This window comes from Plectropomus leopardus, chromosome 7, assembly GCF_026936395.1.
Source record: "Plectropomus leopardus strain MGB_pleo_1.0 chromosome 7, ASM2693639v1, whole genome shotgun sequence".
NCBI lineage: Eukaryota > Metazoa > Chordata > Actinopteri > Perciformes > Serranidae > Plectropomus > Plectropomus leopardus.
Window position 1 is genome coordinate 3,359,911 of NC_142182.1, and position 15,162 is coordinate 3,375,072.

The 15,162-nt window shown below is 39.0% G+C and overlaps 1 protein-coding gene across 1 annotated transcript; it reads right to left on the reverse strand.

Moving 5' to 3' along the window:
• Positions 1 to 54: 54 nt before the first annotated feature.
• Positions 55 to 9,977, reverse strand: cetp (cholesteryl ester transfer protein, plasma). The gene is made up of 17 exons (XM_088079666.1): positions 9,615 to 9,977; positions 9,403 to 9,517; positions 9,188 to 9,319; positions 7,207 to 7,277; positions 6,716 to 6,803; positions 6,543 to 6,612; positions 6,320 to 6,380; positions 5,991 to 6,082; positions 4,940 to 5,039; positions 4,548 to 4,627; positions 4,318 to 4,368; positions 4,076 to 4,228; positions 3,217 to 3,284; positions 2,143 to 2,185; positions 1,621 to 1,693; positions 864 to 949; positions 55 to 766 (listed from the first exon to the last, which is right to left on the reverse strand). Exons 1-17 carry the CDS (start codon positions 9,751 to 9,753, stop codon positions 665 to 667), a joined length of 1,524 nt encoding a protein of 507 aa, XP_087935792.1. The 5' UTR covers positions 9,754 to 9,977; the 3' UTR covers positions 55 to 664.
• Positions 9,978 to 15,162: the final 5,185 nt, after the last annotated feature.

Here is a 15,162-nt window from a genome sequence, read left to right on the forward strand (position 1 = left end):
CAATCCCCATTTTAATTTTTAAACTTCTTGATTAAATAAGGAAATCAGTGAATATTTGGGTAGATAGTCACTAATTTTATTTTCATTTAAATGAGCATTTCTGTGCCTTTCTGTGCTTTTTGTTTGTCAATGATTTAAAGTGAGATTGATACAACTGATGTCAACGGAATCATTTGTACTTTAACAAATTTTGCATTTACAAAACTGAAATTATTATCATTTATAATATAAAGAAAAACCTTCCTTAGTCACCCCCAAACCCCACAAAGAACAAAGGATAAATATACATATCTGTTGATATATATAAAAAAATGCTTAGTCTCTATCTTTACATAACCAAAAAAATAAAGTGAGTGATTTACACATTTTACACATTTAAAAATGAACACTTGCATGTTTTATCCGATTCTAAATTTGGTGCCATGCACTCATCACAGTGAGTCATCAGTGGAAATGAGAACAAGCTTGTTTACAAAAAGAGCCCAGCAAGTTCTTATAACTAAACATGATGGTTAAAATACATAAAAATGGTCAAAATCAAAATATGCGACTACAATGCAACAGAGCATGTTTTCTGTGGCTATAAAAACGTGATGATTATCACTGTGAAAGGTAAATTTTATATATTTGCAATGTCATGCAAGCCACTAACATGAAATCTGGCTCACAGGTCTGAATTGTTGCCCATTTCCTGCATTGTCTTCCTGAGGAACTCAACCAGGAGGTGATGAGGGAAACCGAAATCCATCTGAATCAAGACGTAACCCTACAGCACAAAGAGGGATGTAAGAAGATGTGAGTAAGAAGTAAAACACAAATAGGAACGCCTAATAATATGAAAAAAAAGTCAAGTGAACACTCACATCCCGAGGAAGCACCTCAGGGTTCAAGATGTCAAATAAGTGAACTCCCTGTTTGTTGAGCAGCCTGGTGAGCTCGACCTCCAGAACTGAAAAAGACGATTACAGAAAAACACAACTGGACTTAAATGAATCATAATGCAAATACATGCAAACATTACAGCAGTAATACTAAATGTATGGCCCGCAGGCCAAATCTTGCCCTCGATAGGGTGCCTGGTGCCCCTCAACCATTTTCTTAATCACAATAAAAATAAACTGATTTATACTGGGGAATGTTTTTGTACTTTTAGTATCCATAAGAGGATACTAAACCAGAGGGCACAAAACAGCATCAAAATAGAGCTTGTTTATCCAAAAAAGTGCCTCTGACAGAGGTCCAAGCTAAGCCTCTAATGTCCTGAAATCCTGTAAATGTCCTAAAATCCTAGAAATGTCCTAAATTCCTAGAAATGTCCTGAAATTCTATAAATATCCCCAAATCTGAAAAACCACCTAAAATTTGGAAAAAGGTCTTAGAATCTGAGAAACAGCCTAAAATCCTATGTCCTGAAATCCTAAAAACATGTATGGGGCTGCTGTGACTGGCCCCTGGCCTCCAGTCATTTTGTAAAAGTGGCCCCCAAAGCAAAGCAAGATGAGTTACGCGGATTTATACACGGAGTCCAAAACTCATTGAGAGGTTTTAGAGCTGAGCCGTGGATTTCCACTGACCCCAAAACAGTTTCAGTCAGGTCTTATACCGTTTTTTGTCCCTTACCAGACAGGACTTTAGGAACGCCGATCTTCTCCACAGCTTCTCTTACAAACTCCGACTGTACATCATCTGACAGCTGCAGAGAGAAAAATGAGTGAACGAATCCAATCCAACTTTAAAACAACAGCAACATTTTAACAAGCAACATGGATGAAAATAATAAAAATGGGAGGGGAAAATCTTTTTGTGTTCTTTCATTAAACCTTTGTGTTTTCTAGCTACTATTAGAAAAACAAACATATATTAAAAAATGCATCATATTTTACTGTTGAGGCAACAGTCACGGTTCAATTTGTGCAGCTCTTGTGCCAAATGTTGTGTGTAACCATTCTGGGGTAATGCTTTTATTTTGAAGAAACTGGTGCAGGGGATTCTTTCAGATGTCTTTAGGAGCACTGATTTTGTTTTACACATCATCTGTTTCAAATATCCTGTCAGGATACTGGGACACTCTCAATAATCATGACAAAAAGTTACTTTTTACAAAACTGACCCCAACCCAGTGAGCTCAAATGAAAATCTTACCCTTTGATTTTGTATGAGCAGCTCAGCTTGTAACACAGAGACTCTGGTGAGGAAAAGAGGATCACCATCACACAACATGCACGGGACATGGCGTAAGACTTGGACTTGATGTAGTGGTGGATTTAAAAAACTGCTTCAGACCAGATAATTTATGTAGCCTTGTCTCAACCCAGGTTGTCAAATACTGTCGTTTTTGCAGAGCTTTCGGCGCCAAACCTTTTGTATCCACAATATGCCGTTGAGGGCGTGGCCAGACAGAACAGTTCCCGGCGTTATTAAATGCCACCGGACAGCTGGCTGGCACCTGCCGCAGCAGCGTAATACTTGTTTGGCTGGCGTGAACTCAGAACACGACTTGTCGTGTTGCTGGATGTCCAGATGGCATCTTCTGCAGCAGCATGATGCACAGACGGTCTGCGTCAGCTGAGAACACGACCAAACAAAACCTATTGCGTCTGCATGATACGCTGCTTAATGGCGTCAGGTTAGAACGCTGCTGGTAACGACATAATATTAGAGGCAAGAAGGTGGGTGGATCAAACTCCAGACTTTCTTCCAGTCTGAATGATGTTTTCTTCTACACCTAACCCTCCGTGCCCTTGTTGCCTAAACCTGCCCATCTATACCAGCATGTGCTTTTGTCGACATCCTGGAGTTGGTCGCCGTGTGCTTTTGTTGTCTAAACATAACCTCGTGTAGCGTAATCCCACCATGTGCTTGTGTTGACATCACGGAGGTGTTATCCAGGGACATCATCAGCAGACGCAGAAGGATACCTAGAGTGTAATATTTAGACACAGAAGTCCACTGCAAGGTGGCAACGTGACGACTTTGGATAAGAATAGTTGGTTAATGCAGAACCAACAGCTGTCTGACTGATTAATGCCAAGATGAGACAGTGCTGTCATGAAACCAAAAACTATATTTAGTCTCCTTTTGTTGTATGTAGCCTGTGATGTATTTATTTCAGATGGACTTGAAAATAATTGTGCAAATGTTGCAGCCTGAACTGTGCAGGCAGGTCGCTCAAAACTCAGTAAGGTCCTTTATAAATCAACAAGAAAAAGTACGTACTCTGACCGGTTACCCTGCAGGAAGAGTTTCTTGTCAGCGTAGGACGCTGTGACGTCAATGGACACATCCTAGATATCAAAAACAAACAGAGAAACACCGAAATAATCGCAACAGACTCTGCCCTCACAGGAACTCACATGACCTTTACACTGGGACATGGGCTGTATAAATTTTTTTTTTTTTTTTTTTAAGTTCACCTCTTGAAACCTGAGCAAATTGATCTCAAATCAAATAACATGTAAGGCAATGAACTTCAAATGAAATTAACCAAAATTAGAATTACCACGAATTAGTAAAAGGAAAATTACCTGGAATTAATACAAAAATGAGAAGAAAATTGGTCGAAAAAAAAAAAGAAATGGCTTGAAAGAAGTTAAAAAATGTAAATGTCATTAACCTTAAATCTATAATTAAATAATTAATAATAATAATTTTCTAAATGTTTTTCAAGTTTCTCTGTCTTTTTTTCTGTAATTCATAAAAAAATTAAAAAGTGCAAAAAAATGTAAATGTAATTAATATATATAATTATAAATAAAATACCAAGATTTTTCTCTCTGTTTTTTTCCTTTCTTTTTTCAGCTTTTTCCTTATTTCTTGCAATTTTTAGGAGATATTTTTGCCAGGTTGCTTGATGCGTTTTTACTTATGTCTTCAAAAGAAATCAAACCCATTTGTTTAGGTTTTCAAAGGTTTAAATGCTTGTGATAGGTGCCTGAACATAACATAAGAAACTAATGTCTAGAATTTGATGTTGCGGGATGCATCAAAACAAGTCAACGCTCATCACAATATCTGTTTCCTAAACTTTCAACTAGATGTCTGAAAATATTCTGTCACAAAAAAAGTGTCAAAATACCGTTTGAAAGAAGAGTGTTGGTGTGCCTTGACTCCCGCAGTGGAGCTGCCCGGAGGCCCTCGCCCAGACGGTGGTGCCCCGGGTGGAGGTGTTGAGGCGGGGAACAGATGAACTCCAGACTCTCAGCTCTGGAGAATCTGATTCCAGCAAACACTGAACACACACAGACACAAAACAACGGGTTTCACTGCACAAACATGCATGTGCTTGTATGTGGAAGTGTGCGGGGACGAAGACGTTACCTTTCTAATAAATTCAGGCATGGCAGCGGAGAGATCGGTGTTGAAAAGTTCCTGAAATCACATCAAACACTATAATGCAAAATTCAACCAGATATTAAACAGAAACAATTCAAATTTGAACATCTGTGACCAGATTTCTAATCAATCAGTTCAAAACAAGATACCATGTCTGTGTGTGTGTGTGTGTGATGTAAAATGCACCCCGACATATCTGAGAGAGACGTACTTACAGCGAGCTCTGCTCCAGACACGTTGAGTTGGAAACGACCATCTTGGTGGCCAGCAGTAATCATAGGGTTTAAGACCTGGTCTGGGGTTAAACACAAAGTGAAGCTATACGACACAAGAGCTGAAGTACAAATGAATCTCTTTATCACAGAGAGAGAATTTAGATAACTGCTTGGCTGTCGCTTCTTAGCAATCATACAGGAGAAGTGTCAAGGTATGCATTTATGAAATAATTCATGCTTTATGTTTCATGGTTTTGCTTTAATATGCCCACAGAATACTTTAAATGTTTTACCGGCCATAACAGCAAAAACTAAATTAAATTCCATGTATCTTTTCTTTTTTTTGTACCTGAACTTCCAATTTTTTTAAAGACAATTCAATGTCGACTGACCTGAGATCCAAAAATAGAGCATCCTGTGTTCAGTCAGCTGACTGGGGTGAAAAACAGAGTCAGTGATGACAGCAGAAGTGTTGTTGTAGTTGGTCAGACCCTGGAAGATTTATAGAAAAAGAAAAGTTGAGGGATGAACTGAGAGAAAGTAATATGAGCTTTTATTCCCAAACCAAAGAGATTCTTATCGACGCAAACGCTTCAGTGTGAACTGTGAAACTCCGAACACTAATATCCACTCAAAATAAAGTGTGCAACAATTATTGAGCAGGCAGCTGGGACGCTATTGCATATGATGTACTACAGCAAAGTAACCCAGTAACCCTACAGTGATACTCACTTATGGCCCGCGGATCAAATCTGACCCTGGTAAGGTGCCTGTTGGTCCCCCAACCATTTTGTGATTCATAATTTTAATGTAAAGTTATTCACATTGGGAACTGCTTTTGTACTTTTAGTATACATAAGGAGCCACAGTGCATGAAATAGATCAGAATAAAGCTTGTTTATCAAAAAAGGTGCCAGTGGAGGATCCCCGCAACCCTGACAGAGGGTCTAGCTAAGCCAGTGATGTCCTGAAATCCTTGAAATGTCCTAATATCCTATAAGTGTCGTAACATCAGAGATACATCTTAAAAACCTAGAAAGGTCAGAAAATCCTAGAAATGTACTAAAATCATAAAAAATTCCTAGAAACATGCATGGGACTTCTGTGACTGGCCCCTGGTCTCCTTTCACATAACAAAAGTGCCCCCCCCCAAATCCTATAAATGTCCTAAAATCCTTTAAATGTCCTTAAATCACAGAAACTTGTTTGGGGCTGCTGCGACTGGTCCCTGGCCTCCAGTCATTTTGCAAAAGTGGCCCCTAAGAAAAGCAGGTTGCGTATCCCTGAACTACCCTGTAATTACCAATGTTCGACAAAGATGACATTTTCTCTTTCTAACCATTTAAACCATTTTTTTTTGGCAAAGTAAAACAATCATGTAAAACCATCATTCACAGAAGTTTTGTTTGTGTGTGTTTGGTTGTACATGCAGGTATTATTTACCTTGTGGTATGATTCTATGTAGTTAGCAGTGATGACGGGAGCAGCAGTTACACCAATGTTCATACTGATGTCTCCATCACTGAGGAACTGCTCTGTGAACACACACACACACACACACACATGTTTAGACACATTACATATAAAAAAAACAGGTGTAAATATCAGATCAACTTAATTAATGGATTCACATTCAATTCTTGGTCAAATATATAGACACACGGAGCACTGGTCCCCCTCTCTCTCAAACACACACAAAAACACACATAAAAACACACACACACACACACACACACACACACACACACACACACACACACACACAAACACACCTGCTGTGTCTTGAATGAAGTCAGACAGAATATTTGCCAGCTTGTTGATCTCCTTACAAATCTGCATTGGAAAACAGACTCATTATTACCACAGTATTTATTACCTTTGACTATGAGAAGAAGTGAACAAGATAATGGTCAGTTTGTTGTGATGTAGTTAAAATTTACTCTCACTGCCAGGCTGAAAACTGATGAGTGAAAGTTGCGTGTCCCTCGTCCTCACCTGTCCCTTTACGACCAGTTTTACAGTGAAGGTGATGAAGTCGGTGAAGAGCTTCTTCAGCCAGTTTGGTCTGAACAACAACAGCAAACACAGTCGCACATCAGTTATGTAAAGAAATGTCTTCCTCTGTTCTGCTGTTGGACAGCCCATCAGGGTTTATTTTTGTGACTCACTCTTTGTCGCCCTGCAGGTGCAGACGCAGCTTGTGAAAATTCAGGTAACAGTCTGATGTGTCTGCAGCCACCTTCCCTTTTCCGCAGTCTGACAGAGGAGACAGAAATACCAGAAGACAAATTAAGTCACCTGTTCTCACTGAGTGCAGAGATAATGCAAATGAATGAAACAATGTCAAATCTTCAGCGTAATTTAAGCCAACTGGGTTGTTTTTAAAATAATCTGAATGACGTTCATGTTAGTACTCATCAATTTGATTTACATTTTCTGAAATAGTGAGTAAATCCTAGTGAATCCATTTCAATGCACGTTGCCACTGTTTACCTTTGGCTCTGTTGCACCTGTGTTGAATATCAGATACTGGTGTGCATGCACAAAAAAGTATGAACTCACATTAGCAAAAACCAGATACTATCCAAGCACTGTTTGTACTGCAGTTTTTCTTATCAAGCCTCAGTCCCCGTGTACAAATACAAAAGAAGGTACTTACATAGTTTGGGGTTGATTCCAAGATCAATCTGAGATTCAATTTCAAACTCGACTGAGTGTGCAACGTTGACACTAGATGGAAAAAAAATACAAATGAATACAAATCAATTGACTGGGAAAATGTTCGCTGTAGGAGGTGAGTGATGCCACAGTGGCTTAAAGAGCAGAAACTCAAATTTAACAGGAAATCCACAGAGAAGAATTACTGTATTGCTCTCATTGTTTCACAGACATTTAATGTGATTAATGTGATTTCCTAACACTTTAAACACCAGCTTTCCCCTCACTCAAACGCTTTCTCAGAACCTTTTGAACTGTCTTGCAAAGGTGTTGCACCTCCAAAGGGGAACATTAAAATAGCGTATGGAAAACTCTGGCTTTGAACCCATTGATCTTTCTTGGTGGGACGGCCCTCAGGTCTCCTGTAATAACCCCCAACTGTTGACTTACACTTTCAACACTTATCTTCACTTCAGTGTTGACTCTACCAAAACAAACCTGTCAAAATCTACCCAGTGACAAACTATGGGAGAATAATGAACTAAAACAACATTTAAACTTAGAGGCCTTTGAGGCCAATGTAAACTATGTCCTCACAAAGGCAGGGAAGCGTCTCTCTCCCCCCAAAAATTATTTCAATGCCAGCGAACAGCCCCTTAACATGTGCTGGTTTTACAGTGTGTTCGAGGCAGGAATATGCCGCCTTGATATTCTGTTTATAATGTTCAATTACAGAAAGGGGAACAGCGTTATCTCACCTATGAGTTAGGAAAGCACCAAAATGAGGTCTGTGTAAAATATAAACCTGGAAAGACGTGACCATGGGTGCGCTCAAAAAAAAAGAAAAGATTACTGGCCAAAATAAAAATTAAGCGATATTTTTGAGCGAAATGTAAATAAATCAAATTAAATCAAAAGTTATGCAATAAAACAACATTTCCACGTCCAAAAACAGACGAATAAGACGATCTAAGGTCCAAGGGTGACGGGAGGAGAGGACTACTACTGCACTGTGAGACCTGACGGCGCAGCGGACTGAAAGAGAAAGTCGGGGATGAGTTACTGATGCTGACTGATCCTCTCATTGTCCACCGGTGTCTGATCCACCGGTGTCCGATCCACCCGTGTCCGCTCTGCCCGTGTCTCCTCCGGTGTCCACTCCGCTCTTTTTCTCTCTGATTGTTGGCTCCGGTTTCATTGTCCACCGGTGTCTCCACCGGTGTCTCCACCGGTGTCTCCGAATGTCTGCTCCGCTCTCATTGTCCAACAGGTGATTCCAATCTCTTCTAGGACACCAAAACGTCTCGACCCGGTCCAGATACTGTCATTTATTAGCACGCTCGCTGCTCACAGTAACCGCTGAACACCGGTGTAAGCAGCCGCCGTCTCCCCCCTCCCTCCTTCTGCTCCGTGTGTGTGACGGGGACATGATGAGAGGACATGATGAGAGGACATGATGAGAGGACTCGCTGGATGCGGTTTGAGTTCAGGTGTAGTGAGTTTCCAGCTCGGTTATGCTGAAAGAATAAACTGATATCTGATGTTTGATTCCTTCCAACAACAAGCGGAACAACATGTAAATCTGCAGAGATCGCAACAGAGCCGTTACTTAGGGACTGTTCTGTAGCCGTGCTGCTTCCTGACATTTTGGGGAATCTTCCACTCTATAGTTCCATTATAACTCAAACATAATATTATTTTGCCATTATTTTTGTACAATTCAAGTTGACATTAGAAGATAAGAGGGGGAAAAACACAAAATACAAAAATGAAATTAATTCTGCTTTTGAAAATGACTGTCTCTTACCAAAATGCGATACGAAAATCATTATCGTGCATCACTGCTCTTTTGACTGTGGGGAGGAGTGTATAATTGCACACTTGAGCGGGATGATGCCGCTATCGTTTGGTTGTGTGTAAAAATGCAAAGAAGGAATAAAGACAGGACAGACATCCCTGTGTAAAAAGAGCCTCAGACTCACAGCCAGCTGCCGTATCCGTACTGGATGTTCCCTCTGAAGACTGCCGACACGTTGCTTATTTCCAAGGCAATACCTTTACCTGGGTGCAGTTCAAATGTACTCCGACCAATCGACAGGTTGTGAATCTCCAAACTGGGTGAGTCAATGGAGAAAAATTACACAATGTTTTGCCATTTTGTGTGTCCATCTGTGTGAGGTTGTGCGTGTCCACTTACTTGTCCAGGCCATATCTGACTGTGCCGATAATGAGCAGGGATTTCTCTCCCTTCACACTTGGGTACCTGGCGTGCTGGAACGCCGCCTCAATCACTTTAGTGGTTTTTTCATTCACTGGGCAGCAAAGGATTCATGGGTAAACTGATTAAATACATGAATGATGCAAGTCTTCGAAGTGTAAATACCACAAAAGGGTCAAAATTCCACTCACACACAGCGGCCGCGGGGTAGGTGAGGCGACACACAGCTCCGGTGAATCTGTAGGCTGAAGCGGTGTCCTGCAGACAGCCGTGGGACGTCCAAAACACAGATAGGAGCAGCAGCAGAGGTGAGAAAACATCGTGAGTCATTGTGCGCGTGGATACCTCCTCTCTGTGAGTTGTTTTTTAACGCTTTTCAATTGTTTGCAATTTGCTCTATGTAAGTTTAATTCTGAGTTTTCCTGTATCCAGTCTCAATTCAGCTCTAGAGACAATTCTTCTTTGTGGTCCCTTTCAGACTCCCACGTGCTGCTGCTGCACTGCTCTCACTGTGATTTTCAAAATGTTTTACCCGAGAGAATCCCACAGACTACTAATGTTGTTCTTTGCACTGCTGGGGAGGGGGGGCTTTATGTCCTTCAGCTATGTAGGGGACCATGTCCTTCATCCAATCAGAGACAGACAAACTTGTATGATTCACTCTTGATGGACAAACAGTGACTCAGATTTGTCTTTCACGAAAGGTTCCCTCAAGGTAAATTGGTCAAAGTACAAGCTTTTCTGTGATGAGAGCTCAGAAAGACCTCAGGTGGAAACACAAACACTGAAGCTTTTCACAGATCAAAAACTGACCACTGATATTTGATGGTAAAACAGGGACATACTATCTATATTTTCTCAATATGTGAAATTAGTACAGAAATTTGTAAATTATTATATTTAATTATATACTATATAATATTTAGTATTATAAATAGTTTTTAAAAATAAAAATAAATATAAAAAATGTTTAAAAAATCTATATTATTATTATTTAGATTTAATTAACAACTATATTTCATTATATTAAAATTAGTACATTCTAAGAAGGAAGATACAACATCACTGAACAGATGCTGCTGTAGGGTAACAGTAATCACAGCTGGTGCACGGACCCCAAAAAGATGCCTCTAATAAAATATAATAAAATAATCAAAAACACTAAATCCTCACAGTAAAAACTAAGTGCTGGGGGTGATGAATATCTGTATCTGTTGTCTCACATCTAAACTTACTCCACTTTCCCTGATTTCAACCAGAGTAAACCGCAGCTACGCTCAGGTCCAACCTTCACCGAAAAAAAAAAGTGCTATATAAACACAATGTATTATTATTATTATCATTATTATTATACTGAAATCTTTTGATGGAAACACTGGGGAGGGGTGGTAGTAATTATATAACAATTTTTTTTTTTTTAGAACATTTAGTAAAAGTTTTAGAAAAATGATGCGTGACCCCGCCTTTACCATTAATAACCACGTTACAGTTTTTAAAGAAAACATACCTTAAAACACAACTGACTGACCCCCCGCTCCCAGGGCAAATCAAAACACATAACCCCCTCCATGTTGCTTAAAAAATATTTGAAGCACCTCACCTGTTTTGCACCACACTCATAAATAATGAACAGTCCCTAACGCTGCTCTCGCCCTCGCCAAAAATTAGCTTAACTTTGGAGCGTTACTATCCCCCCATCCCGACATGACAGCATGACATGTTTGGTACCTATGGACGCCTTATGTCACCTACTTTAATCTGATATCTGTATATTCTGGCTAACTTTAATGCCGAGCCTGCTACAGCGGGTTTTATTTATAACATCAGTAACTCCTCCGCCGGCCACACCTGCTGCTTCTTCACACTTTTTCTTCAGACATTTGGCCTTTTTCTGTCTTCTTCTTTCATTTTCTTGTCATCTCCGCATCCCGGCTTTACTTTTGGGGGTCCTGATTTTGGGTGATGCATTTTTTTTTTGCCTATTTAAGCTACAGCTTGCCTCTCTTGTGATTTCTGTGCTTCTCTGACCCCTGACCCGATGTCAGATGGACCGAACCATTTCACAGTAAGTGTGGGGGTGCTGAGGTATCAGATAACAAGTTAAAATGTGTTTTCATGGGAAAAAAAGGCGTCATCATGCAAGTGCATTAATCACATTTACAGTGATATGAGTCAGTGAATAAATGGTTGTACTTCAATCAATCAATCAATCAAATCTTTATTTGTATGGCACTTTTCATACAAAGAGTAACACAAAGTGCCCCACAGAGATTAAAAACAATAACAGAAATGAAAAACATCAATGAAAATCAAGAAAAATACAGACAGCCTGACCCTCCCACCCCCACCTAGACGTACGCAACAACACACACACAATCATGTAGATATTCCCACACATATTCGCAAAGGCACCCGAACATCCACCCTTACCACCCACACACACGCACACATACACCAACACACACCAATTGTTACTAAAGAGACATGGCTAGGCACTGAGACCTGAGGCGAGGGAGAAGCTACCTTTGGGGGCCAACCTCACTGAGAGAGGTCACGGTCCAGCACCGCCGGGGCGCCGCCACAGAGACCATCCCAACCCGGGCGGACAGGAGTGCCCGCACCAAGATGCCGAGCCCTCTAGCCACCCGGGCCGAAACAGTCCACGGTACAGCACCCCCAATGGTGGACCAGAGACCACTCCCAGTCCGGTAGGCCCCGATGAGGAAACACTGGAGCTAAAAACTAACACAATAAAATAAGGTAAAGAACATAAAACCTAAGAACGTAAGGGACTGAAACAGTAAAATAAGACAAAGAATACAAGTGCACAGTAAAATAGATTAAAGGTTATAACCGCTAATAATTAGATAGATAAATAAATGGGAGACTAAAACAGTGGGATAAGATAAAATAAAAAAGGAGAATAAATAAATAAATAGTTAGTTAGTTAGTTAAAAGCCTGATTGAAAAGATGGGTCTTGAGCCTCTTTTTAAAAACCTCAACACTGTCTGTGATCCTGAGGTTCTCCGGGAGGCTGTTCCACAGACGGGGGCCATAGTAACTGAAAGCCGCCTCCCCATTTCTTTTAGAGCTAACTTGTGGTATGGTTAAAAGGCCAGTGCCGGAGGACCTCAGGGTCCGCGAGGGTTGATAAGGTAAAAGCAGCTCAGTTAGGTAAGAAGGCCCAAGACCTTTGAGACACTTAAAAACAAGTAAAAGAACCTTAAAATCAATCCTGAAACGCACCGGGAGCCAATGAAGCGATTTTAAAACCGGTGTAATATGCTCCCGCCCTCTGGTCCTCGTCAGCACTCGTGCGGCCGAGTTCTGCAATAGTTGTAAATTGGAAATGCTCTTTTTGGGAAGACCAGAGAGCAGGGCATTACAATAATCTACTTGGGAGAAAACTCGACCAAGTGTCCTCGCATCTACCAGGGCAAAACTCTCCAGTGTTTCCTCCGGTAAAATCAATGATCCGGGTGAGTAGACACTTAAAATCTGATGCGGTAAAAGACTCGATCTGATGTCATTGATTTTACTTCTGAAGTGGTCTGCAAAATCCTCACAAAGGGCGTCACTTGGTATCTTGGAGGGTCTATTAAAATTTGCGTTTGTTAAAAGGTCGATTGTGGAGAAGAGGAATTTTGGGTAGGTTTTACTTGATTCTATTCAGTGGTTGAACCCAGGGTCAATTACCCCTGTCGGCGGGCCAGCGCACATACATGTTTTTTTTTAATTTTTATTTTAATTGTTTCTTTAATTTATAGACAATTTTTCAAATTATACAGTACATTGTATAGGCATATAATTAATTAACATTGATTTAACATTAACACTGAATAACATTTTAGTACCATATCTTTAAAAAACATTAAAATACATAAAAAGAAAAACAAAAAAAAAAACACAACATAAAACAAAAAACAAATTGTATATGAGCGAGATTTAAACCAAGACATATACACTTTATTTGCTTTGATCAAATATAAATGTTTATTATTTGAGAGCTCTTAATAGCTTTTTTGTTTGTAGTTATCTTAGAAACAGAGTCAAAGAGATACTATAATTCAAAAGTGGATATTTGGAGCAATTTGAAGCACTTTAGCTTGTTGGATGAGATATTTGCCAATAAGACGGACAAGTAGTGGAATGAGAGTCTGTATTAAAGTTAGGAAACAAAACCATGTCATCTTAAATTGGTGTTAATCTGCTAAAACATGTATAGATCAAACTTAAAACCAGAAGTTTTGAGAGTGCACAGAGGCACTTGGTGCATGTAATTTCTTTCTTTCTGCAGTTCTTGTGTGAAAGGTGCTATACAAATTAAGTTTTTTTAAAAAATTATTATCATTATTTTATTTTCATTATTATTATTATTTCAATTATTATAATTAAATGTATGTGTCTTTAGAGAACCACTTGTTTTTGCAGTGTGGCCACTGGAGAATGTAGGTTATTGAAGGTCATAGTATATATCATGCTTCAGTGTGTCCTATAGTGACATGACCTTCAGTGCCTCCATGCATTTAAACATCGGGTCAACAAACTTGCAGTCTTTATGGTGAAATCTATGTAAACACTGTCCCCATAAACTACATCTGCAACAAATCAACAAATAATGGACTGTTTTGTTTTTGTTGAACATTTATTGCATCCATTAACTGCAAATTTCTCTCAACACGCGCTTCATTATTCAGCTTCTGCCAACAAGAAAATCTTTAATAAAAGCTTAACATTAATATGAGTAATTATACCAATATGACCAATTATATATTTTTCACCTCTGTAATACAGTTGCTCTCACAGTGACTTTAGGCCTCATGCGGGAAACAATACATTAACAAATGTTCTCTTATTTTTGCTTGTATCAACGATTTGTTCTTATTTTGTTTGCACCCATTGATTTTTGGGGTTTCACCACTGTTTTCTTATTTTTTTCCCTCGTCTCTTAGGTAAGAGAACATTTCCGACCGGTCAAGAGCACTCTTACCAAGAAAAGACAAAAACATTTTGCTTTCACAGGCCACAAAGTCATACCCAGTGCAAGGAAAAACATGTCTTATCATTATTATTATTATTATTATTATTAATCTAAGGAATTTTTGCTTTATTTTATATTAAATAAGTATATTAAACTACATCAATTATTATATCAATGACAACTTTTAGTTACTGGTTACCTTATGAATTTAATTTTTTGCACACAAATCTTATAAAATTATACAAATGAAGCTGAGACGATTAGTTGATTATTTACATTAGATTATTTAGACAAATATTTCTTATTGTTTAGATGATTTTTTTTCAGGAAGAGTTCCAGCTTCTCTTATTTATGTATGAGAACATGCTTATTTAATTTAATAATTAGATTTTTTAGATTTATTTAAACTTTTCTGTGTGAGTACTTTTACTTTTATTACCTTAATACATTCCTGATTGTACTTATGTAATTTTACTTAGGTGACATTTTTAAAGCAGGGCTTTTGCAAGTAGTATTTATACAGTGTGGTATTAGTACTTTTAATCAAGACACAAAATACTTCCTCCACCTCTGCTGCTGACACAGCAAATGTTTTGTCATTGATGGGTTTTTGATTTCTTGTAACTCCAGAACTGACGCTCTACAAAAAGCACAATTACTTTATTTAACAATATGTAAATTTTAACTTTTTTTTTTGGGTGGCACCTCTCCACTTCTTGTGCATGTGTCAGACTCTTTGCACACAGCACACACTTAT